The sequence below is a fragment of the Malurus melanocephalus genome, unplaced genomic scaffold, assembly GCF_030028575.1.
Source record: "Malurus melanocephalus ecotype Western Australia unplaced genomic scaffold, MMel_1.1 scaffold_420, whole genome shotgun sequence".
Lineage (NCBI taxonomy): Eukaryota > Metazoa > Chordata > Aves > Passeriformes > Maluridae > Malurus > Malurus melanocephalus.
Window position 1 is genome coordinate 1 of NW_026623652.1, and position 24129 is coordinate 24129.

General features: G+C 52.1%; 1 protein-coding gene across 1 annotated transcript in view; it reads left to right on the forward strand.

Annotated features, from left to right (window-relative positions):
* The first annotated feature begins 6 nt into the window (after positions 1–6).
* The window catches only part of ETF1 (eukaryotic translation termination factor 1), a 27506-nt gene continuing 3383 nt past the window's right edge, over positions 7–24129 (forward strand). Inside the window, exons 1-9 of the mRNA XM_057379752.1 lie at positions 7–195; positions 14387–14562; positions 15326–15465; positions 18776–18914; positions 19773–19963; positions 20459–20588; positions 20920–21075; positions 21539–21603; positions 22711–22858. Coding sequence (XP_057235735.1) covers positions 110–195; positions 14387–14562; positions 15326–15465; positions 18776–18914; positions 19773–19963; positions 20459–20588; positions 20920–21075; positions 21539–21603; positions 22711–22858 — 1231 coding nt within the window. The 5' untranslated portion in view covers positions 7–109. The remainder of the gene's footprint in view (positions 196–14386; positions 14563–15325; positions 15466–18775; positions 18915–19772; positions 19964–20458; positions 20589–20919; positions 21076–21538; positions 21604–22710; positions 22859–24129) is intronic.

Below are 24129 nucleotides of genomic sequence, written 5' to 3' on the forward strand. Positions count from 1 at the left end.
CCGGCCCCAGCGCCCCGCTCCGCGCTGCCCGCCCGCCCCGCGCCGCCGCGCCCGCCACAGCGCCTGCAGCCGCGGGAGGAGGAGGAGGAGGAGGAGGCGGAGGGAGAAGATGGCGGACGATCCCAGCGCTGCCGACCGCAACGTGGAGATCTGGAAGATCAAGAAGCTCATCAAGAGCCTGGAGGCGGCCCGCGGGTGAGCGCCGGGCCCGCGGGGCCGCCGCTCCGGAGCGCCGGGGCTCCCGGCGGGAGTGGGGCCGCGGCCGGGGCGCTTCCCGGGCCCGCCCGGTGCGAGGGGACGGGAGGCACAGCCCCGGCCCGGCCGCCCCTGCCCGGCCCCGGGGTCCTTTTGTGCGGCCGCGTGGGGCCCGGCGGCCGCTCGGGGCTGGGGGTCGGCGGGGAGGGCGGGTCGGGGTCGGCCGAGCAGGGCCATGCGAGGCGCAGAGAGGAAGCGTGACCGCGCTTGCCGCACGGGAAAAGGGATAACAAAACGACCGCGGCTGCCCCGGTCTCCGCCGGCCTCGGCGCGATCCCCCAGCTGCTCCCGGCCCCGGGCGGGGCGGTTCCCCTCGGCCCCGGCGGGGTTGGCACGGGTTCGTGTCCCTGGCCCCGGTGCCGGCCCCGCTCCCGGCCCGTCCGGCCATCCCGTGCCAGCTGGCACCGGGGAAAGGCGGATTCCAGCCGGAGGAGACGCTCCTCTGTCCCCCGTGCAGCCTTGGGCTTCTCCCAAGGGACCGGCTGGGCTGGGCAAGGCGGCGGGCTGCCGGCAGGGAGGCAGGGGCTGAGGCAGCACTTATTCTGTGCTTTTCTTACTGACAGTTATTTGATCTTTCTCACCCCTTCCCCTTCCAGTGGAAGTGCTCAGCTGCATTTCCCTGAAAGCAAGGTCTTCCAAAGTTAGGACAGTGGGAAGTTTAAAGTATAATCCCACTTACATTATCCTTGGACTTGGATTTTTTTTTCCCCCACCAGAACGTCTGCTCCTGCAGCCTGCTCCATGCCAACGGTCCCTGTTTGAGAGGGTGACTTCACAGTGGCTGGTTCCATCTGTTGGGAACCTGCTTGGGCCTGTGGAATTGTGAGGCCTCAAGGTTCTGGGGCTGTAAAATAGYGAAGAAAGTGTGTCTCGGGAGACAAAGTGATAAAATAAAAATGAAGGGTCACTTCTTAGCCACCCTTGCGGCTCCAGTTTCCACAGGCTCACCTGAACAGGTGTTACTGGAGCTGGGGCACTGCTGGCAGCTTGCTGTGGCCCCCAAAAGCCTGGGGCCATCTGGCAGAGGCTGAGCTGCCGTTTTGCCATGCCTTGAGTGCTGATGCTTGTTCTGTGTGTGCAGTGGTTCAGCCGAAAATGGACCCAGGCTGGAGGGGAGCTGGAGCCACAGGTCTCCTTAAATATATTTTACTCTGATTTATGATGCAGCTGTGCAGGGATGGCGGGTGGGAAGCCTGGGCTGCCCTTCCCTGCAGCACAGTTGGACTTTGGCTGCCCCAGCTGCTCACTGGGCTGTGCCTGTGCGTGGTGTGGGCAGCATGTGTTGTACTCACAGGCGTCCCAGGAARGTGAAAGGGCTTGAGAAGCTCCGGGCATCTGTTGGAGCTTGTGGCATAACTTTGTTAGAGAGCACTGATGGAGGCTGGTGGGTTTTGGAAAGGTGGAGTTGGAGTTTTGTCTCTCCCTGATTAGAAAYGTGCCCAGTTTAGTGTCAGCTTTCATGTGTTGGATAGGTGGATGCTGCAGAGAAGGTTCAAGCTGGTGTTGGAGACCTCCTGGGGAGGGGAGGCTGAAGGGCAAGTGGCTCTTATGGATATCTGCATCCTGGGGCCCCAGCCCAGCTGTCCCCCCATCTTTCCTCTTCCAGTGGTGCCTGGAACATCTCTGCTTCACAGCAGAGTGGCCACAGGCACAGTAAGGTCTGTGTTGGGGGTTTAGCTGTGCCCCCGGATCCAGCACATCTCTTGGACCTGGTGATGCTGCTGTCCCTTAATTTAATCTGTGCCTGCTGCTAAACTGGCACCCGAGGAAGGTGATGCTGGTGCCAGCAAGTCTTCTCTGAGCAAGGTGATGTGGGTTTGGTGTTTTCCAGGGAGTCCTAGCCAAAATTATCCTGGTCTGGGTCCAGTAAGAAGAGGTGCTGCAACTTCAGCCCCCGGAAGACTCGGGCTGCTCGGCACAGGAGGCATGAGGCAGTGGAACAGGCTTTTCCGGCCTTTGGGAGAGTCGCTTCCTCTTCCTGTGGAGTAGGAAGACCTGTTCTGGGGTGGGTTAGGGGGCAAAGCCTTTAAAGAGGGTGATGTGGAGGGCCAGGCCCCTGCTGCTGTCTCCACCTTCCCTTACTCATGTGCTCCATTAGTGACCCAGCAGCAGTGTCCCAGTTTCATGTGCTGGCTGTTCCTGCAGGGGATCAAAGGGACGGAAAATGGAAGAAGCTGGAGTTAGACATTCCCTTGGCATGTGGTTGGGGCACCTCTGCTCTTAGCTACCTCTTGTGGTAAAATCTCAGTGGAATCTGCTGGGTGTTAACAAAAGTCAAGTGAGCAGGAGAGCAAGGAAGTGCTTTTATGGGATTGATGAGGGAAAGGCAGTGCTTGGGCAGAGCACCCAGGGAGAAGAATAAAACTTCAGCTTTTCCTGAAGCTGATCAGCTGGAGGCCAGCAGGTGTAGGTCTGCCTCTCAAACTTGGAGATAATATCCTGGTAGGGATGCCTTTGTTGTTTCTCCAGCCCTGCTAAGGAAAGCTGACTTTCTCACTGATCTCTGTAGAAATTATCTGTAAACTTCAGATAAACAAAAATAAACTTCAAAACAATGAAAAAATAACTTWTAATTCCCTGACCCCAACTCAAAACACTGTCTCTGCTGGTAGAGACTAGAAGGAGCTGTTATCTGTTTCTTGCTTCCTAAACCAGAAGTTATCTCCTCCCAGCTTTTCCAAAGTTGAGTTGCAAACTGTGGTCCTGTACAGAGGGGCTGAGTTGGTTTTAGGGATTTGGTGAGGTGAAGGGGGATAGCTGGGTTCTGCAGAGGGTGTGAGGAGGAGCAGTGGGGCTGAGTTCAGCACTGCAAGGCAATTAACCTTTCTGCCCAGAAGGAGATGGGAGTAAAAGGCTGCTGATGAGCCTCCTCAGAAGTTTAACCTTGTCCTTCGTCCCTGCGTCAGACATCTCTGCTTTTCCCCTGCTGAGGGATTCATTCTGCTTTCAGTCCACAGTTGAGTTCTATAGAACAGACTTGGGGAAACACTGGGCCCCCCAGAAGCTGCAGCTGCGTTCTTCTCTGTGGAGGCTGCAGCAGCCCAAGTAGAAGCAGTGTTAGCCACTGTTTTTCCTTTATCCTYTCTCTCGGGGCTTTTCTGCTGTTGCTTCATGCAGTTTTCCAGTGTCAGTGCTAAACTGACAATCCCTCTTTGTTCCTTTGGTCTCTGCAGTTCTGAATAGTTAGCTGGGCTAGGGGCAGGGTTTTCTGCTAATCTAAGCTGTAAATGCTTGGCAAAATCAAGTATCAGCAGTAACAGGCTGTGTCTTTGCTGTGAGAGGACCTGGGATGTCACATCTGAATYATGTTTGGAAACTTCTCCAGGTCTTAGAAACACTTTTTTCCTGCAAACACCTCTGCTTGGAAATGGCACCAACACCTCCATGGCCAGGTGGGCTTCCAGACCCCGGGGGAGAGTGCATTTGGTGCAGGGTGTGGAGCTCCCTTATGATGGTGAAACTTTCAGGAACCTGCTCTCTTGAAACATCTCCCCTGCCCTGAGCTTGCTCTGTTGGGAGCAGTAGCCCTTGTTGGTTATTTTACTGAACCAGCAAAAGAGGAGAAGATTGAGGTGTCTCAGAAGGTACTGCCTGCAGACACAGCTGAGGCTGTTGCGTGGAAGAACATTTGCCAAATTATGTGCTCTGGAAGTTGGGTCAAACATGACAAGTGCAGAAATGAAGACTGAACAAGTAATTTATAATTTACTTAATAATTCGTAATTTTAATTCTTCCATAAAGCTGGAAGAAATGTTTCAAAGCTGGAAAAGAGAGATATGGCAAGAGAAGGGGAAGTCTTTGTGTCTCCGGAGCCTTGGGAAAGCAAAGTTATGCAGTTCTTGCCTGGGTTTGGATTCTGCCATGTTGAAACTTCCATCTACTATATGGGAGAAACCAAAAATGAGAGAAATAAAGTCACTAGGAAAGGCAGAAGCCTGAAAATATGTGGGAATTCCTGAAAAGAGAGACATAGTTCTGCTTGAATTCTTGGAAAATGAAACATAGTTCTGCTTGAGGGTGGACACGCTTACCTGTTGCTTAGACAGAAAAGATTTGTCCAGCTTGTGTTGCAGAAAGCATCACTTGCAGATGGCTTCTCTTGCAGTCAGTCTGGAGTCTTGCTGGTCCTATGGAAGCTGGTGTGGARAAGCCCAGCCTTGGAATTAGCCACAAGCTGCTGCTATTCCCCAGCCTTGTGGAACAGGAACAGGAGGCTGCACTTCTCCACACCTGGTTCTGGGGTGTCCTGGGATGGTGCTGCTCTGGGACAGACAGCTTGGCAGGGCTGAAATGTGCTTGGACAGCCTGGTGGGGTCTGTTCTGCTGTGAGGATGGTGGGCCTTTGCAGAAGTGGCCTGAGAGCCCCCCCTTGCTGCACAGCAGGGAGAGCTGTGGGGTGCAAGTCAGGGGATGRCTGGGGTCAGTGGCAAGTGTGTCCTGTACAGCTTTGCCTGGTTCCCAGTTTCTTGTGAACAGAGTCCTGGGGAACTGGTGGTGCTGGAGTTCTCTTGTGCTGTTTCAGTGAGCTGTTTCCCTCCTAAATGAGGGAGAGCTCCTGCAGTACTCGCCTGTGAGTGGCTTGTTCTGCTGCTGGTGCTGAAGTTGGAATTGTGCTGGGATAACTGGGACAGTAGCACAGCTGAGTTCACTCCAGTGTGGATTCTCCTGCTCCAGACAAGACACAGCACAGTACATTCAGGGTGTGCTCTTGTTTCAGTGAGCGTGACACCACCACCATGTCCAGGCAGGTACCAGAGCAGCTGTCTTGGCTTTAAGGGGTATCACAGCAGGAGGAGCATTTCGTGAGCTCTGCCMGTGCTGTGACTGGTGTCTGGCTGCGCTGGCAGAAATGTTTTGGTCCAGAGGCTCCCTCCCCTGCTCCCAGCCTGGCAGCAGATCTCTTTCCCTACCTTCTTTATCAGGATCTGTTTGTCATTGTGGCTGTGCCTCAGATCTGAGCTCTGGGACAGTTTAACTGTTGATACAGGATCTGTTTCTGTGGCTCTCCCCTTAGAATGGGGAGCAGGATGGAGGCCTTGCCCCAGGCCTGGGTGAGCTGGTCTGGGAAGGGCAAAGTCTGGCAAGGTGGTCCTTGGCTTTCCAACTCGTGCTGTGGTGTTTAGGCTGCAGTGCTGATGTGTTGTGCTAGTGCCAGTCATGGTATGGCCTTRAGGATCTCTCCTGCAAGCTGGGTCTGTAGTGGACCTCTCTTGCAGGAAAGTCCTGTTTCAGCTGGAATTGAGCTGGGCAGCTTGTCACTGTGGGAAGTGTGAGACATGGGTGGGACAAGGTCTGGAGGAGGAGGGTCTGTAGGGTGGCAATGGAATTGAACTTCACTGACCGTGAGTTTTGTGCTTTGATTTTGTGGTCTGCCATTAGTGTGGAGTGTTCAGAGAAGAAGCTGTGGTTTAAGTTCTTACCCAGGGCAGATTGCTTCTTCCAAGTCGTGCTTCTCATCCTGCTTGTGGCTGGGGGAGTTGCTAAAGGAGGTCGCGTTTCTGTGAGAYGTAAAGGCTATAATGCTAATACTGCCTTTTGCTTCTGTTGGTGTGAGGAGAAGGAGGAGATGTTTGCACAGAGGCTGGAATAGAAACAGTCCAGGATAGAAGGGATAGCTGAGGGCACTGTGGCAGGAAACCACGTGGGATGTACAGCAGCTGCTTCCACACCATTTYCCTGCTCTGCCTGGCGGATTTCACAAAAGCACGGTTGATCAGCCCTCTCAGAACTGAGGCAGCGTCTCTTGTGTTTCTGTGGTGCTGAGAGTGGGTGGCCTGAGAAAGCTGTGCCAGGTTGGATGACAGCTGGAGCCAGGGAGAATGTCCAAAGGGTTGTTGACATCCTGCTGGTTGCCTAATTGTTGTAAAACATTTCCTGGGCTCTCACCTGCCTGCTGTACCTGTTCCTTTTGAATTACAGCGACAAGTAGGAAGTGCTGCTTGCAGAGTGCTCACTAGCAAGTGGCTGAGGAGGACCTGAGCTGGAAAAGTAGTTCCAGATCAGAACTCCAGTGAGTGTCTGACAGCCCGTGGCTGTTRAGCAGCCTGGTACCTCTTCTACAACTGTGTGAATCATTAGTGAGCAGTGTGATTCATGCACAGATCATCATTCACATCGAGCTAGTGAATGAGCCCCTGAGGAATGACGGAGGAGATGGGAATGAGCACCTCAAAGGAGGACAGACTTTTTTGGCTTTGTGGCAGCTAGATTTCTTTTTCCCCCTGTTAACCACCTCGTCCCATGTAGCTCCGGGGCATTAGCATCTTAATAAGCAAATCTGGATTTGTTTCAGTTCCTCAGTGTACATCTTGTACCCAAATGGTCCATTAGCATAATGCAACAAGTCTTTTAAACTTGGAGCATTAATAATTGGAGAAGGAGGAGGGAGAGCAGGGGAGCTGTGGCAAAACTGAGCCTCCCAGTGAGTCACAAATGTCTGAAGTGCAGAAATGTCTGTTCCACTTCCCAGTAATTGGGCATCCGGGCTTTCTGCATGAGGTCAGATGCAGCCAATAAGGCCTGTTCAAAACATGCGTCTGCAATTATGTTTGGTGGTGCGTTGCCTTTGATCCAAGGATTTTGGAGAGGCATTGATTCACCTTCCCCGTAGGGTGTGCAGGATCCACTTGTGCTGATTCAGTGCTTGGGATGAAATTGGGATCTGCTCCTGGAGCTGTGTGGCTGATTTGGGATGTGGGTGCTGGTGGTGGCCTGAGAAGCAGTATCAGAGCCGGCTCYGGGTTGAGGATGGAGCCAGCCCCGGGTTGGGTTGGGGTGGAGCTGCTCATGTGTCCCTCAGGGCAGGTGGACGCTCAGGGGCCAAGGGCTGACTGTCACCTGCTGCAAGTGCAGCCTCAGACACAGGAGAGCTGGCCATGAGTGCTGTGTGGAGGAGTACAAGTCTGTGACCTGATTCTTGTCTCACCTCCTTTGTGTCCTGGGAGGGAGGGAGGAGGGAAGCTGAGCTCAGGAGGCAGCTCCTGGCAGGCAGCCGGCGCTCTCAGGGGAAGCACTGCCTTGCCTGACCCTTGCTGAGKCTCCAGCCAGCCTTGCCTCTGCTCCTTTGCTGAAGCAGCCATTTGCTGCCTCCCTGTGGGAAGCTGTCCCTGGCTGCTGGAGCCAGGGGTGCCCTGAGGAAATAAGGCTCACTTGTGTTTTCCAGGGTGGGTTCTGGCTGGGTGCTTCTCTSCCTGGCTGCCACTCAGAGCTCAGTTGTCATCTGGAGGCCTTTCCTCCCTGAGAAGGTCAGTGGGTGAGGGTAGGAGGGCAGGATACTTTTCAGGATGGTCTTACTGTCTGCTTTCAAGCTGTTTCTGGTTACACGAAGTGCTTTTTGTGTCCAGTCTGCCAGCATCAGAGAAGAATGATACACAAGATTCCTGCCTTGGGCTTTGGAGCAGGATTACAGCAGGAGAGCTGGCACTGTGTGAGCCATGGTGGAATAGCTGCATGGTCCCATGCTGTGCAGTTAAGTGGTTTTCCTTTGTCCCGGGGAGAGGTGGCATTCAGAGGCTGGTGCAGGAATTTGGTGTCTGGGGAGTTCCTTCAATTCAGGGGAGGGAGGCCTCGATTTCTCCAATCAATTTTCTGCTGAAAAAGATTCCTGAAAAATGCATTACTTGGTCCCCTGACTGCAGATCTCCTCATACCCACCCTGCTCCCATCTTGTCCTTTCTCTCTGCTTCTGAGATGTCAGTGGATCCAGAGAGGAGAACTGTGCCTTACTTTTGCTTGGGAGCTGCTCCCTTCATGTTTCATACTCTTCTTTGGATGATGTGGAAGCCTTTGAGGAGTGACTTGTATTGATGTGTCCTTTTAGGAGATGATACAGAGTTGTGTGCTGGGGTGAAATACAGAATGCCTTTGAGGTGGGCATTGTGAGGTTCTTGCAGAAATCGTGCTGTAGGAGGTTCTGCCTGGCTTTTGGCTCAGTTGCACATGAAACCTCGGAGGAACTGTGGTGGGTCCTGCTCAGCTCCCCRGTGCTGTGTGCTCTGTCTGGGTATCTGTGCAGTACCTGTGTCCTGCTTGAGTGTGCTGTGAACCCTTGGGCTGAGCAGGGGTGTGGGATTTCATCTGTTTCTGGTGGAAGCATCACGACACTGTTGCCCCCCAGTTGCAGCTGTTAGGTTGAGGTGTGTTGGCTGGGTTTATTGCAGAGCATTCAGCTGATACTCTCACAGGCACTGCAGTCTTTGGYTTCCAGGTGATGTGGCCTCTGAAGCAGTGAGGGATCCTGGACTCTTGAGATTCTCTGCTCTTTACTAGCAGGCTGACAGCATTTCCAGGAAAAGTTGTGCAGCTCTTGCATCTGCTATGGTCTCTAGATTTGGCATCTCAAGTGGACTTGAGCCACTTTCTATTTGACGAAGGCTTTGTCTTATTAAAAGACATGAAGTTTTTAAAGGGCACAGCTGTGAACTGTTTGTGTTTCACAGSCATAATTCACAAGTTGTGAGAACACGTGCAGAGCTCCCCTGTGGCAAGGTCAGTGCTCCTGCACACAGGGCAGGGATGAGTGGGGAGTGTCTGATGGTCTGGGTGTTTTAAGGGAACCAAACCAGCAATTTTGTACTTGCCTTCACCAAAGGACACTTCCTTTTTATAGCACTCCATTCAACATCTCTGCTCAGATGCAGCATCAGAAACCCTCAAAYATTCTGTACTCACATCACTGATTTTGTGAACTGTGCCCTGAACTTAGTCCTTTGCTGCAGTGCCACATGCCTGCAGCACTGTGGGTGTTGGTTCAGGAGCACCTCTGGGATGTTCCTGATGGATTTCTGCCTTGGATTACAGAGATATTGCTGGCACCTGTCTTGCAGCTAGCTGTGCATGGAACTGGATCAGCCATCACAGAGCTTGGTAGCCTTGGCTGTCCAGGCAGCTTGGGCTCCTTGGCATGTGTTGTGCCTGCCCAGTGATCCCCAGTCCAGGATGGAGCCCAGCAGAGGTTGGTTACCTCGGGAAGGTAACATGGCTCGAAGCAATGTGTAGCAATAGCTGTTCCATAGAAAGTTCMGAGCTGTGGAATGTGGGTGGGATCAGGTTATCTGGGAGCTGTTGGCTTGGYGCTCCTGCCAGGCTCTGGCAGTCACACATGGGCCTCACACTGCCCTTGGCTCCTGGGTGAAGCAGGATGCTCACGGAGCTGTGCCTTAGAAGAGTAAGCCCATTTTGAGTCCTACGGAATGTCTGCCCTTGCTGCCTTGCCTCTGTATCCTACATTCCATAGCATGCTGGTGGTGTGAAGTGTTTCACTGTGCAACAGCGATGGCTCAGCTGCTGTTTGTCAGGTCTGCTCTGGTAGCACAGGACAGGCCAGTCCCTGCTATTTATACAACAGTCTGTGAAATGAACACTCTCCTGTGCCAGCTCATAGCCCAAATCTGCTGGAGGCAGGTTGTGTGCTCCTCCTCACACTGCTGGTGGTGGTGTGCCATGGGTGGGGTGGGGCAGTGCAGGAGCCACTTCACTGCCACAGTGCTGTGTAAGGTGGTGGGAGCCTTTTGCAAAACCACTGCACCATTTTCCAGTTTCAGCTAAAAGCTGAAATTCTAAGGATGTGCTCAGCTGTTCCTTTTGCTGGCAGGAGAATGGAGTCCTGGTGACAAAGCCCTGCAGGTGGGGATGGTCACCCAGAGCAGGAGACTCCTCTGGCAGSTGTCATGGAAAGCAGCCACAGGGTGCACATGGCGTCCCAGATGGGGGGCAGTACCCACTTTGTGCCCTTGGCTCCTGCTCTGGTGCCTCCCTCGTGCTGGACCATAGAGCATGTCCACAGAGGGCCCCGCTCCTGGTATGGAGCATGGCCTGGGCTGGGAGTGGRCATCCAGCTGGTGCCAGTATCCTCTGGGTGATCCCTGCTCCTGGAAGGGACCCAAGGGTTCTGGTCTGCAGTGCATCAGCACAGGGAGGGGCTGTGGGATCATCCTTCCTTTCCTTGCAGGGAAAGCACCTGCTTGGGTGCCACAGGATGTGCTTGCAGAAAGGGTGGCAAGGCTCTCCCCTCCAGCTTTTCTGGGTTGCTTAGTGGTGRTTCAGCGCTGCCCAAACTGCCACTCGCTGTGATCACTTGTCAACAGTTACTTTGAGGACTCCCTGTGTCTGGGAAAGCTGTTTTTTGGTAAAGTTGTCTGAAATTCTAACTGTAGTGACATTGGAGTTTTAATAATAGAAAGGCTGTCCTGTCCACAAACCTTGATTTTCTGTAGAACTTGCTGTCTCCAGAGAGCGAAATGTGCTTATTTTTACTTCTCCTTTTCCCTCAAACAGCCCTCTGGCAGGCTGTAGGAGAAATCTAGAGCCTACCCGCTGTGGTTTAGGGAAGGTGGAGCCCTGATGCTCATCTCCTCTCCTAGAGACACCTAATGCTGGTGGTTGCAGGTGATGATAAATCTGAGCTAACTGCCTATTGCTGGCAGGGCTGGCATTGTGAGCAGTACCCACAGCCCCAGGCAGTGCAGGGCTTCTGCCTTTACAGAGCTGGCACTAAACTGCCACTTGGTTCTCTAGTGTGTGGGCTGGTGCCCTTCTTGCCCCTGATGGTTTGGTCAGCCCCAGTCCTCTTGGCAGTGGCACTGGTTTTGCTGAGCCCTGAGCTGGGATGCTGCTCCTCTCCAGAGCAAACACTCAGAGCATCCTAGCCTGGGATTGCAGTGGCACAGCTCTTGGGCAGCTGTGCAGGCTCTGCTCAGCCCAGAGCAGGGACAGCAACTGCCTGGAGCTGCTWCAAGTCCCTGCCTCAGCTTGCTCTGAAAGCAGCAATTCCAGCTGCTCTGCTGAAACTTGGGTGTGCTGAGCCAGGGCGGGTACCTTAGTGCTGCTGTGAGATCGGGATATGACCTGGAATGGGGTCCCTGCTTCCTTCAGCAGTGCTGGGGGTGGTGCAGGGAGGAGCCAGCTCCTCTGGGGCATGTTTGACCCCAAGCTGGCAGTTTGAGCCCTACCCCAAACTCAATGGAGCACTTGGCTGTGTCCTGAGCAGGTGTGTGGGGCACTTGTGTCCCGTTTTGGGAGGCCTTAGGATGATTCAGGGGAAATTCCTTACCTCATTCCTGGGTAAGTGTACTCCAGGGCCCTCGGCTCTGGAGGGGACAGCGAAGGATTTGCAGAAATACCTTTTATCTTGTTGAAGCTGCAAAGACCCAGAGGACACCTACAAATTGTCTTACTCTGCAGARTAACCTATTTTTTCTGAGTGTTTTTGAACAGCAGCTTTCTTGGAAACTCTTTGCTACGTTTTGTCTCCTTGAGGTGAATTTAGCAGGTGCACCCACAGGGTTTGTTAGACTCTGCTATGCTGCATTAGGGTCACATACAGGTACAAGCTTGCTTTGAGAGAGGAAAGCTAGTCTTGTATATCTTACSTTGTCAGATAACAAGGTGCTGGCAGCGTGGGAGGCAGTTCTGCAGCCACCCTGAGTCCTGGTGCCCATCTGCTTCAGCTGATGCCTTGCTGGTCTCAGTCTTTGGTTRTTTGGCTGTTCAGTGACACCTTGGGGTGCTGGGTGCCTGGGGACAGGGTGACATGCCAGTTGACTCCTCGTGCTCTGGGCTCCCAGCAGCCTGGAGGTGCCTTGAGGTGCTCCCGTGGCAAAGTGCATGCCAGCTGTGTGGCTGGATTCTGCAGRAGCTGGTTAGAACCTGAAATAGCTTTGGCTGTGTCAATAGTGTYGAAGCGTGCCAAACCCAAAAAGTGCACTTGAATTTGGTAGTGCAAGGTGCTTTTGGATCCAAATCCAGACTGGAATTTGCTGAAGTATTGGCCTGAGCACAGTGCTKTGCTGTGTTGAGCTAGCTGGAGATTGCAATGAGGGGAGTGCATCCKTTCCATGTGTTTGTTTGGGTAATGAATCCCCAGGGCTCTTGAAGTCTATGTGCTCTCTCGGGTGGGGTGGGGTGTTCCCAAGGAACAGGGCTGTGACCCTGCCTGATGGATCAGGAGCTGTGGGTGAGATCAGTAACCCCCAGCTCCAGAGGCCCCAGTGGGATCCGGTGGGTGCTCAGAGCAGCAGCTCTGCTGCTGCAGCGTTTGTGGGGCAGTAGGACACAGCACAAGGCCAGGGAATGGCATCTGAGGGGTGACTTGCATTTGAAAACTGAAGGGAGCTTTACAAACGACTTTTKAGTGAAGAATTGCTCCTGGGAGTGCACTCCCTACCTTCCTGCTTGCTGTGCAAAAAGCTGGGGAAGGGTCTGGAGAGAACCCTCTTGGAGGAGCAGCTGAGGGAGCTGCRGGGGCTCAGCTTGGAGAAAAGGAGGCTCAGGAGGGACCTTCTTGCTCTCTGCAAATATGTGTTAAGGAGTTTGTGGATGGGGGCATTGTCCTCTTCCCAGGCAGCTTGTGACAGGACTCACTCTCTGCTCTTTCCCCTCTGTCCTCAATTCAGGAAAAATTGTACAGAATCTCTTCTTAGCAGGAGAGCCATGCAGTGCCTAAGGGCATAATGGTCCCACCTCCCACCTGCCACACTGGGATGCCCTGAGGTGATGCAGGAGCTTAGGTGTGATGTGCAGTGCTTTCTAATCTCTGGGAAGTCTCAAGACTTTCTTCTTTAAAGGAGATACCTCAGGAGTGCYACTTCCAGAAAAGTGGGGAAGAGTTGCTTTCTTTCTGATCTGCTTCTCCTTCAAAGGAGCCTGCTGGGAATGATAGCCATTATCTCTCCCCTAAGGCTGGTGCCAGTCACTGGGGTAGCTAACTGCTTTAATTGAGTGGGATATGGAGTATTCTTGGCTGGTATGACCTGGAAGCCTGAGAGCTGTCAGCATGGCTCAGAGCTCCTCTGGGAATAACACGGGCAAGTGGTGCTTTGTGACTGTCTGCATTGGTGTGGATGGGGAGCTGGGATATTAAAACCAATTAGTTGACTTTAAGGTCAGGGACTTATTTGACCTACCAGCCTCTGTTTCAACTTGGCCTGGATTGAGGATCTTTGGGAGAGGGCTGTACAACTTGTRTAAAGAGGCTAATGAAGTGATGCTTTTTAAAGCACTTCCCTGCTGCCTGTGTAGCCCAAACACTTCAGCGGGACACAGTGCGTGACAGCCTGACACAGCCTGGGTTGGCCTCCTTCTCCTAAGAAATGGARAAGAGCAAAACCCTGGGTTTTGATGTCTGAAAAGCACTTCGTTGGCTCTCTGACTCAGAATCCTGAGAAGAGGTTTTTTCACAGAGCTTAGCTAGTTTGCCCTTGAGAGGGCTGGAGGGATATGATGAGGGATTTGATTTTTATGCCATTACTCTAATGGGAAGCATGAGGTCTGGGTTAAATCTGAGACAATGCAGAGGCAGCATTTCAGACATCTGGGATACTTYAATGCCAAATGGGAGGTACCTGCTGGAAGGCAGATGGGAACTTCCCCAATTTTCCTTTTGGCTTTGGGTGGATTTGAACCACAAGGAGGCTTTGGGGATTAAGATTTCTATAGAACCCACCCCAGAGCCCTAAGAAAAATGAATATCAAACTTATTTTCCTTCCATTTAAGCCTGTTCTGTGATTTGTGGGATTTTATCTCCTGATTCTGTACTTGGGGTTGGTGCTGGTGAAGCAGCCTTGTGTGCTTAGCACAGTTTAGTTAAAGCAGCTGCCAGAGCTGATGAGCTGCTTGTGGAAGAAAAGTGATAGTGGGAAAGCARAAAAGGCTCACTGTGACAAAAGGATACTTCCAGGACAGTTTTCTTCCTTAATCTGAGGAAAACAACGTGTAAGGCAGCACTTGGGTTGCTTAGTGCTCCAGCTGTCTGAGAACAAAGGGAATGGGCTTTAAGATGTCCTTAAAATGTGTGGCTGTATTGTTTTAAATAATCTCTGCGTTGAGCTGCTTCCATGCCATCAGCTCACAGCCCTGAGCCATGACATGTGCTCTTTCTTCCCAGAGTGGTATCCCAGGTTAAAGAAGCAGCTTCTGGAGGACTTACCTGCTAGAGGTTGAACACACTGAGGAATAGCCTGTTTGGTTTTGTTTTGTTTTCTCTCCCGTTATTGCCCAGCAGAAGGGGAATCACACCAGTAACAGTAAAAGAGCATTCTTGGGGGAAGGAGGGGAGAGACTGTGCCCATGGAATACGATGTGGGGTGCTTGTTGTTTGGCTGCTTGCTCACATCCCTTTTTTCTCTCCCCAGCAATGGTACCAGCATGATCTCGTTGATCATTCCCCCCAAAGACCAGATCTCACGAGTGGCAAAAATGTTAGCGGATGAGTTTGGCACTGCCTCCAACATAAAGTCTCGAGTGAATCGCCTTTCAGTACTGGGAGCCATTACATCTGTACAGCAAAGACTGAAACTCTATAACAAAGGTAACTTCTAGCTTGTATGGATGCTGGCACACTTCCCTTTCTTGGAAGCAGCCTTAAGTTTCTGCACTATGCAGATTTCTGCTAATCAAATCTGTGGGCCTGTGCTGCTGTTTTGCACTGATATTCCAGGTATGTTGCCCTYGGATGGCTACTTCAGGGGTGGACTTTGGGACTGGAATAGTAAGGTGGTCCTTGGCTTTATTAAGTGGGCTCATGATTCTGTTCTTGGTGCTGACTCTGCTGAACTTGGCCAGATTTAAGAGCTGTATATTCTGCATGAGTTCATTTGCATTAAAGCAGTGATTTTCTGTCAAGCAGAAACTTCTGTGTACCTTATGCGTGGCATGAGCAGYTGCCATCATTTTGGGAGGGAGCAGACCCAGGCCATCTCAAATGAGCCCTGCAGGAGTTCATTGTTGCTGACTTTACCCTGTTYCATGGCCCACCTTGGGATGGTCAGTCTGTCACTCACTGTGTGAGGACCAGGAAAGCTGCAGGAGCTGCTCAGCCTTGCTCTGGGTGCTGTGAGCCTGCAAGCTCTTGGGTTTACCATGCAGGTGCATGTCTGGTACAGCTGCACTAAATGAGTTTGTTTTCCATTGTAGAGACCTGGGAGGAAATGAGGTGGGGAAAAGGAAAAATGAAAAATTTGGAAACTTGAATTTCAACTCTTCTTTGGGTCACAAGGGCTGGCAGTCAGTTTTTGATGGGTACAGCTTGCCACGTTCCTTAGTGATCTAAACCTGCATTGTGTTGTTTGTAGTACCTCCAAATGGTCTGGTTGTTTACTGTGGAACAATTGTGACAGAAGAAGGAAAAGAGAAGAAAGTCAACATTGACTTTGAACCTTTCAAACCAATCAATACGTCGTTATATTTGTGTGACAACAAATTCCACACGGAGGTAAGGATTCTTCTACTGCAGGAGCCAAGGTCTGACCTTGGCTGGGCTCATTGGGCTGAGCCTTGGTGTGCCTGAGCCTGGAGAGAAGCAGGTTTTGAGCAACATGCCCTGGGGAGGCTGCTGGGTGGCTCGGGACTGGTCAAAGATGGGGGATGCCCCTGGAGGGAGATGCCCAGCCCCTCCCACAGCTGAGATTGTGTAGCCCACAGACAGGAGCTCTTCTCTAGCTGCAGGAAGGGTGGTTTTTTGATTAACCACAGAGGCCCATAGATTTTATTCCAAGCCAGACTTTAAAGTACTGCCAAGATAATATTGGTGTTGCCAGTCTTGCTATCAGATGTGTTAACTGAGAGCCTTGGTGGAGAGCTGGCATGTGCCTATTCTGTCTGGGGAGAAGTGGGATTATTTTTATCYAACATCTAATTAAGTTAAATGCATAGTTTGAGACATATTTAAGGAAATGTGGATCATRGCAGTCGCTGTAGTGCCTCTGAGTCTGGTTTGGCTCTGGCAGGTGCAGAGGTCAGTGTTGGCAGGAGGTGAGGGTGCCCCTCATGTCCTTGGTGTTCCCCACAATCAGTGTGTGGCCTGAGACTTGATTGCCTGTTGTCAGAGCCGTGTGCCATGGGCTTGGCAGGCCCTGCAGGGATGTAGTGCTGCCTGTTTGCTGGGGWCTGTGGAGGTCTGGCCCCTAACTGGCTTTCAGAGGGCAGCAGTACAATGAGGAAGGTGTGCTTGTTGCACAGGRGGAGTACATCCCTACTGTTCTGTCTCCCCACAAAGGATGAGATCCCAACATATCTTTGACCTAGGAATGAAAACTTGTGCACAGGCACAGCTCTGGAGTTCTGGGTCAGTGTGTTTGTAGAGGAGTGAAAGGAAGTGGTGAATAGGAGAATTCAGGAGAGAGCTAGGATGCCAAGCCCAGGGGGTATTTGTCCCCTCTGTTGTGGGCAGTGGGAGGGTGCTGGGTTTCCTTCTGCCCTGGCAGGAGATGGATTCATTCAGTCTCCTCTGYAGCTGCTACCTCAGGGTACAGACTGAGTAGAGAGTGCCTGGCAGGCTGTTYCCAGGAGCAGCTGTGACCCACTGGTGCTGGTGTGGCACTGCTGGGTGAGAGGGGCAGAGAGCTGAGAGGAATGTGTGGGAATTGCTGCTCCTGATGATGGGATCCCTGCCAGCATCTCCCTCCACAGGCTCTGCTCTCCCCTGTCTTTGGACTGTTTGTCTGGTGTTGCCTGCCCTGCAGGAGCAAATGGAGCTGGGGCAGCCTGCTGGGGCTGTGAGCTCTGAGGTGTGGTKTGTGCCTCTCTCTGGCTGCAGAGCAGTGCCTTGAACCCCCCACAGTTCCCCCAGTGTGCACCCAAAGCTGGCAGCCTGGGCAGCTGGCTCAGGGCATCCCTGGCTTTCCCAGGAAAGTGAGCGGGGTGAAGGACAGGAAAAGGAGGTGATCTTCACCTTTGGGCCAAAGCTGCAGAGAGGAAGTTCAGTCCAGACTGAAGGAACAAAACAAAAGCCGTGGTCCCTTCCTGGTGCTTGCCAGGTCAAACAGTGCAGTCGCTGGCAGAGCTGGTGAGGGGTGGCTGAGGGATCACTGATCACTGGCACTGTATTAAAATAAAATGAGAGGGAATTGAGAACATCAGAGCTATGGTCATCTACTGCCTGGCAAGAGCATCTGATAAGATTTCCTCTAGATACTTTATTGCCTGTGTGAGACTGAAGTAACTCCCCCAGGGGGACGTGAGCCCTGATGTGTGGCTCAGGGGTAGGATTTGCAATGACTTATTTTGCTACCTYGGCTGGAGCATTCATTGCAGTCACACGTTTTGCTTGGCTCCGTCCCAGTTCAATAGATTGCAGTGTAATATGCCACTTCCTCCTCTCATTCATCCCCCTGCTGAGGAATTAATACAGAATATTTATTTTGGCCAGAAGATTCCATTAAACCTTAGCATCTGTTTCTTCTAAGCTTGAAAGCCGCAGCCTGGGTTGTGTGGATTTGGGAAGAGGATGACTGATGGGCTTTATCCTTTCAGTTCAGCCCCATAATCAGGCTGACAGCCCTGCAGGCAGCTCAAGGTCCTGTGCAGTAACCCAGCACCATCACTTTCAGTGTTGAACAGGACTTCAAGCAATCTGGAGTTTTGACAAGCTTCCCATCCTACTGATGTGGTTTTGCCAGCTAGAAAGAGGATTCTGGCTATTGCTTTTTTGGGCGTGTGTAAGTGAGCAGGGGTGTGTGTGCTGGATGTCTGTGCCCACTCAGGCAGCCCTTGAGGGAACAGCAGCTGAGAGATTCCCTTGAGAAAGGARTGCAGAGTCTGGGTGCTTGTGGATGTCCCAGGGCTGGGCAGGAGCTTGGGCAAAATTAACTCCAAAGCCTTGGTACTGCAGTGTTTGGTTGGTCAACTTAAATGACCTTATGGGATGAACTCAGCTGCCTTCTTTAAAGGGAAGAAAATTGAAGGATAACTTAATTTTGCAGCAAATGTTCTGGCTGTCTTCTCCACAGCCAGTTATGTRCAGGACAATTATTGCTGCTGTTACTGGTGCTCTGTAGGGCTGAGTTTGCCCCAGCCACTGTAGATTTATTTCATCATTCTGCCTTTGGGATTTGAAGTCAGCAGGTGCAGCAGGTTGTGGGAGAGAGGCTGTGTCAGTGCTCTGGAGTACAAAAATGAAGTGACAGTGAATTGAGCAAGTTCTGCTTTCCTGGCTCCAATGCCAGGACAATTACTCTTCCAGCTGTGCCAWCCAGAGAGGTGAGGCAGCATCAGAGAGGTGGGATCCATTTCACTTCTCTTGCACCAGAGCCCATCTCTGGGGTTTTGCTGTCACACCTGCCCGTGACCTCAGGTGGGGAACTGGCAAGGCTGGGAAATGGTGAACACAATTAAACTAGAGTTTCCTTTGTGCTCTCAACAGTGTTGTGTGAGATGGATTATGTGTGGAAGGAATTGTTCCATGTGAGGGTGGGGAGGCCCTGGCACAGGGTGCCCAGAGAAGCTGTGGCTGCCCCTGGATCCCTGGCAGTGYCCAAGGCTGGGTTGGATGGGGCTTGGAGCAGCCTGGGACAGTGGAAGGTGTTCCTGCCCATGGCTGGGGTTGGAACAAGATGAGCTTTAAGATCCCTTCCAACCCAACCYATTTTGTGACTCTGTAGTGATCTGGAATAGTTACAGCTGCTGAATCTGCTGGTTTTCCTYCAGTTCATTTATAAAAACCAGCCATGCCCAGCTGTGAGCTGAGGCTGGTGGAGCTGGGCTGTGTGTGGTACCCTCCCTGACAGCCTCACTCTCTGTTCCAGGCCCTCACAGCCCTTCTCTCTGACGACAGCAAGTTTGGCTTTATTGTAATAGATGGGAGTGGGGCACTCTTTGGGACTCTCCAAGGAAACACACGAGAAGTGCTGCACAAATTCACTGTGGATCTTCCAAAGAAGCATGGTAATGCATCAGTCTGTCCCTGCTGTCTGCAGCAGCCTGTCCTGGGGTGGGACGTGAGGGTGGAAGGGGGGAGCTTGGCCTATGGGGGTTTAGCTCTGCTCAAGTCTGTGCTCCCTTGGAATCTGACAGCAAAGCCTCCAGTCTGAGCCTTCTGTCACAATTAATGAATCACAGTAATGTGCAGTTGATCTCAGAAGTGCGCTTTTTATTTCTTGCTGCGTTTGACCCTTTGCTTGGTTTTGGGATAATTCTCACTATTAGCACAAGTAGTAATCCCACTGGATGGAGTGGTTAAAGTTTGTTTTTGCTGGTGTTGATGTGCACAGCACAGTGAGGAGGATTCCTCTCTGTAGGAAGCACAGGGCCTTGTGGAGCAAGGAAAATTGGAGCTSTACTCCATGACACTGTGTTGTGGCCAGCCACTCATGAGTTCAGCAAATTGTCTGGTGGTTCCTCCTGGCCTACTCTCCTTTGTAGAGTGGGGTGGGACAAAAAGAAATAAAAACACTGCCCCCAGTAAAGATGGGYAGCAGAGACTGCCGGGCTGCGCTACATCAGCAGTGTACAAGGGAGATGGCTTCCAGTGAGGGTACAGGGCACAGAGAATGTGCTCAGATGTTCAATTTTTACACAGTTGTGAGTCTTTATAGGAAGAAAAGAAAGATTTACCTCTGTGGAGAAAAATCTCCTGCTGGGAATGGGCGCTGCCTGTTCCATGAGAGCCCCTGCTCAGCTCATGGCAAACTTAACGCAGGAGGCTGCAGCTGCCCTTGGCTTTGGTTATTGGGGGCCCAGCTGTGTCCCAAGGACCCTCCTGGATGCAGTGGGTCCCCATGGCTGCCCCATCCCTCCCTGCAGGCAGAGGAGGTCAGTCTGCCCTGCGTTTCGCCCGCCTKCGGATGGAGAAGAGGCACAACTATGTGCGGAAGGTGGCCGAGACGGCTGTGCAGCTCTTCATCTCTGGGGACAAGGTCAACGTGGCCGGGCTTGTCTTAGCTGGATCAGCTGATTTCAAAACTGAACTCAGTCAGTCTGACATGTTTGATCAGGTGAGTGGCCTTTTCTGAGCAGAYCCAAATGTTTGGATGTCAGTGGTGACATGATTGTGGCAGTAGCTCTGATGCTGCTGAGAGGAATGAAACTTGGGTGTCTGAAGAGATTGGATCAAAACTAAAAATGTCTTGTATCCAAAGAGGTCTCCCTTTCCTAGTATCTCCTGCAAGGAGGTGAGAACTCCTTTTCTTAGACAGAGCTAATAAGAAATCTGYCCTGCCTAGTTTGGAGCTGGTGTTCACATTCTTTGTGTTCCCAAATCTAAAGTAGAAACTTTGTTGGAATTAAACTCCAGCAATCCTAATCTCCATCGCTGTTGCCTGAAAACCGTGGTTCAGTACTGTGCATTCAAGGGCTCCTCTGCCTCAGAAGGTGCAGGTGAAGTGCAGCAATGAGGGCAGTGGCKCCCATGGCAGGGTGAGGAACCTGGCAGAGAATTCCCTGCTCTGGAATGGATTTATGTTATCGTGTCTCCTCTTTCTCTTGTTCAGCGGTTGCAATCCAAAGTGCTCAAACTAGTTGACATTTCATATGGAGGAGAAAATGGCTTCAATCAAGCAATCGAGTTGTCAACTGAGGTCCTCTCCAATGTGAAATTCATCCAAGAGAAAAAACTAATAGGTATGTGCTGCACTGCAGCCTCTTCCTGAACCTGTGTGTGGGACTGAGAGTGCTGGGCTGGCAGTGCCCTTGGGCTGCCTGGGAGTGGCATTTGGAGTGGTTCTTCTTGTCACCTGGACACCTCAAATGCTTCTGTGGGGCAGGGTTTGGTTGGCTTCTCTTTCCCCCCTTCCACACTTCTTGGATCTTCTCTATCCTTCYATCAGAAATCACCTTCATTCCAGGCCTTCTGGTGGCAGCTGCTGCTCYCAGTTTTTTGCATTCCAGCCCAGTTTGTGTGAAAGTGTGTGTGCTGTGCTGAGTGCTCACGGCAGCTCTCTGTGCCCTGCAGGACGATACTTCGAYGAGATCAGCCAGGACACGGGGAAGTATTGCTTTGGTGTGGARGATACACTAAAGGCTTTGGAAATGGGAGCAGTAGAGATCCTGATAGTCTATGAAAACCTGGATATCATGAGATACGTCCTGCACTGCCAAGGCACCGAGGGTACGTGGTGCTCTGGGGGACGATTCAACACCTGGGTGTCTCACGGGGATGGAGGGAGCTCCCTGAGGAGATCTGATCCCAGGAATGTAGTGCAGGCAGCTCACTGACCTGCAGCTTCCCAGCCCCTCTGGGGGCAACCTGGGACAGGCAGGGAGGGAATTGYAGTGCCAGGGAGGCACTTTGTTACAGAGCTAGCCAGGGCCCCCCTTCCAGCTGTGTGATACCAGAGCGGACACTGAGGTCACCCTTGTGCCAGAAACACARCTTTCAGTGCCTGCAGCAGGACCTATTCCTCTCTGCTGCTGTGCCCTTTGGGTTGCTCACAGAGCTTCAGTGAGGAAGGGAGGCAGTGACAGTGCCCAGGCCCYCTATGTTGCAGTTGCTGGCTGTGCACAGTGTCCTGCTGTCTTTGAACTGCATCTTGGAGCTTGATCCAACCTAATTTTTTTTTCTCCCTTCTCAGAGGAGAAGATCCTGTATTTGACTCCAGAGCAAGAGAAGGATAAATCCCACTTCACAGATAAGGAGGTATTGCAGCTTTGGGGCCTCTGTGTTTGTTCTCAGTGTGTTGGTGCAGAGCTCTGGACACCAGGCTTAGTTTGTCCCAAGCACATGAGTACAGTGACCRGATGAGACCTCAGGCAGTAACCTGTGGCTCTTCCTGTGTCACCCCTGGATTCCAGACTTGCTTTTCTCCAGTCTCTGCTGCCAATCCCAAGGTTGTGTAAATGGGCAGCGTGTCGTCTTTGGCTACCCCCAAACCATCAGCTGTAAGGGTTTGGCCAAGGATCCACACCATCCCTCCCTKCTCCAGTGCACCAGTGGTTTACTGGTTTGGTCATGCAGCACCACTGTGAGGTCAGAGCTCATGGCATGGATCAGGTGTAAGGCAGTGCCTGCTTTGGGGTGTGTCTAACGGGTGGAACTGTCCATTGCTGCCTCAGTTTCCTGCCTGTGCTGGTCAGACTGCCCTCRTGGGCCAGGGGTCTGTGTCATTTTGCAGAGTAAACTGGGAAAAAGTGTCCCTTGTCAGCAGGGTGGGCATCTGTCCCACRTGGATTGTGCTGGGGCCATTTCCAGCTGCCTTCCCTCCTGGAAGGGGCACTGTCAATGCCTGCTGTGCATGGAAGGTTTGCAGAGTTACCTGCAGCAATGTGGTTCTGTCTCACGATAACCACTTCACCCTCTGCTTACAAAAAGTGCCTTTTGCCTCTTCAGTGCTCCTGACTGAATCAGTGCCTGCTGGCTGAGTGGGGCTGGAATCCTTGCAGGGTCTGACAGCGAGTCTAAATGAGCAGTGGAACTGAGGTTAGCATAAGGTGACACTGGAGCAGAAGAATCAAGGCATTTCTTTCTCCTACTTCTGCACTAAATTCCATATTAGAGGYCCAAAACACCGTCAGGGATTAATTTTGTAGCAACAGGAGCCTCGTAGTTGTGCTAGCTCTTGTGTGGTGCAGTTGTGTCAGGAGTTCCTTCCTCCAGGAATGTTCCTGTGGAGCAGGAGGGCTGCTGTCCCTCCTGGTGCTGACAAAGCCATAGGGCCAACTTCAGGGGGGAATCTCCTCAGTACTGGACACACAGTGACTGTAACTGGGTTTTATGATATATTTCTTCCTTGCAATATTTCCACAGACTGGGCAGGAACATGAACTGATAGAAAGTATGCCCCTCCTGGAGTGGTTTGCAAACAACTACAAGAAATTTGGAGCAACATTGGAAATTGTTACAGACAAATCACAAGAAGGATCCCAATTTGTGAAAGGATTTGGAGGAATTGGAGGTAAACTGCAAAGGAAAAATGTGTTTCTCTGTTTTAGTGGTTGGTTTGATAATCTGGTGCCAACACGAGTGGGTTAAATTTTATTCCAGTTAGCCATGAAACCAGTTCAAGATACAATTGCATTCACCAGGGTGGATTCATTCCCTGGCCGCAGGATGATGGGCCATGCTGGGCAGCTTTCCCTCCCTTCCCAGGTGTGTTCCTCAATCCCTAGGTCCTGCAGGGTACTCAGGCCTGGGCTGTTCCCCTGTGCAGCTGCTGGAGCTCAGGAGGGCCCTGAGCTGCCTCTGTCTCTGCACAGTGATTTGGTGGCAGCCCCAGCCATGCCCCAGCAGGTTCTGTCCACTCCCAGCCCTGTTCCTGAAGCACTTGGAGCTGTTGCTGATGTCTCAGAGCTTCCCTGTGCTTTGCTCCCTGATCTTCTGCTTCTTGTAAAAATAAAAGCACTTGAGCCCAAGCCCTGGAGCAGTGATGCCTCTGGAAGGCAGTCCTGCCCTGCAGCTCACTGAGCATCAGTCACACCTGACAGAGTGCAGGGGGCTCCTGTGCCCCTTTGTGACAGAAACCTTGGGCAGGCACAGCCAAACCACCTGCCCAGCTCTGTGTCCTGCCCAGGCCAGGGGTTCCGGGCCAAAGCTGTGCCACTGGCTCTGCTCAGGTTTGAGGGATGTGAACCAGGGATTGGGTGCTTTGTAAAGCAGAATTTCTAGACCCCAGTCAGGAGGAAACAAGCCTGGATTGTTTGGCTCTGTAAGGAGCAACAGGTTTCTACAGTGTCAGAGTTGTAATTCCAGGAGTCTCTCTTTTCCTGTCAGATCCAACCTCTCTGCATGGTAGGATCCACTTTGCTACCATGCACTGTAGGCTTGAAAGGAAATATTCCTTGAAAATGCCCCTCACCTAAGTAAATTGTTCCAYGGATACAGCTTCCCAGAGCCCTGGGGGGGAAACAGCCATAAAACCCCTGCTTTTACAACTGGCAAATTGTAGAAGTAACTGCAGGGCCAGCTGCCCCCTGGATTTAAGTGACAGGTCTTGGTGTGAGCTGTGACACTGGGACCAGTGATCTACCACTGGTGCTTTTTGGAGATGCAGCCCTAGAGCAGGCTCAGCTTTTCCAGGAGGGAGCTGGCCTGGCTGGGCAGGTGGGTGCTGCTTCCTTTGGGTAGTTAATCAATTCCCTGTGGTATTTCTCACTGCAGCTGCCTGTGTACTGCCCGGCCTCAATGTAGGCATCATTGGGGAACTGGCCATGCAGGGCTGGGTGCTGG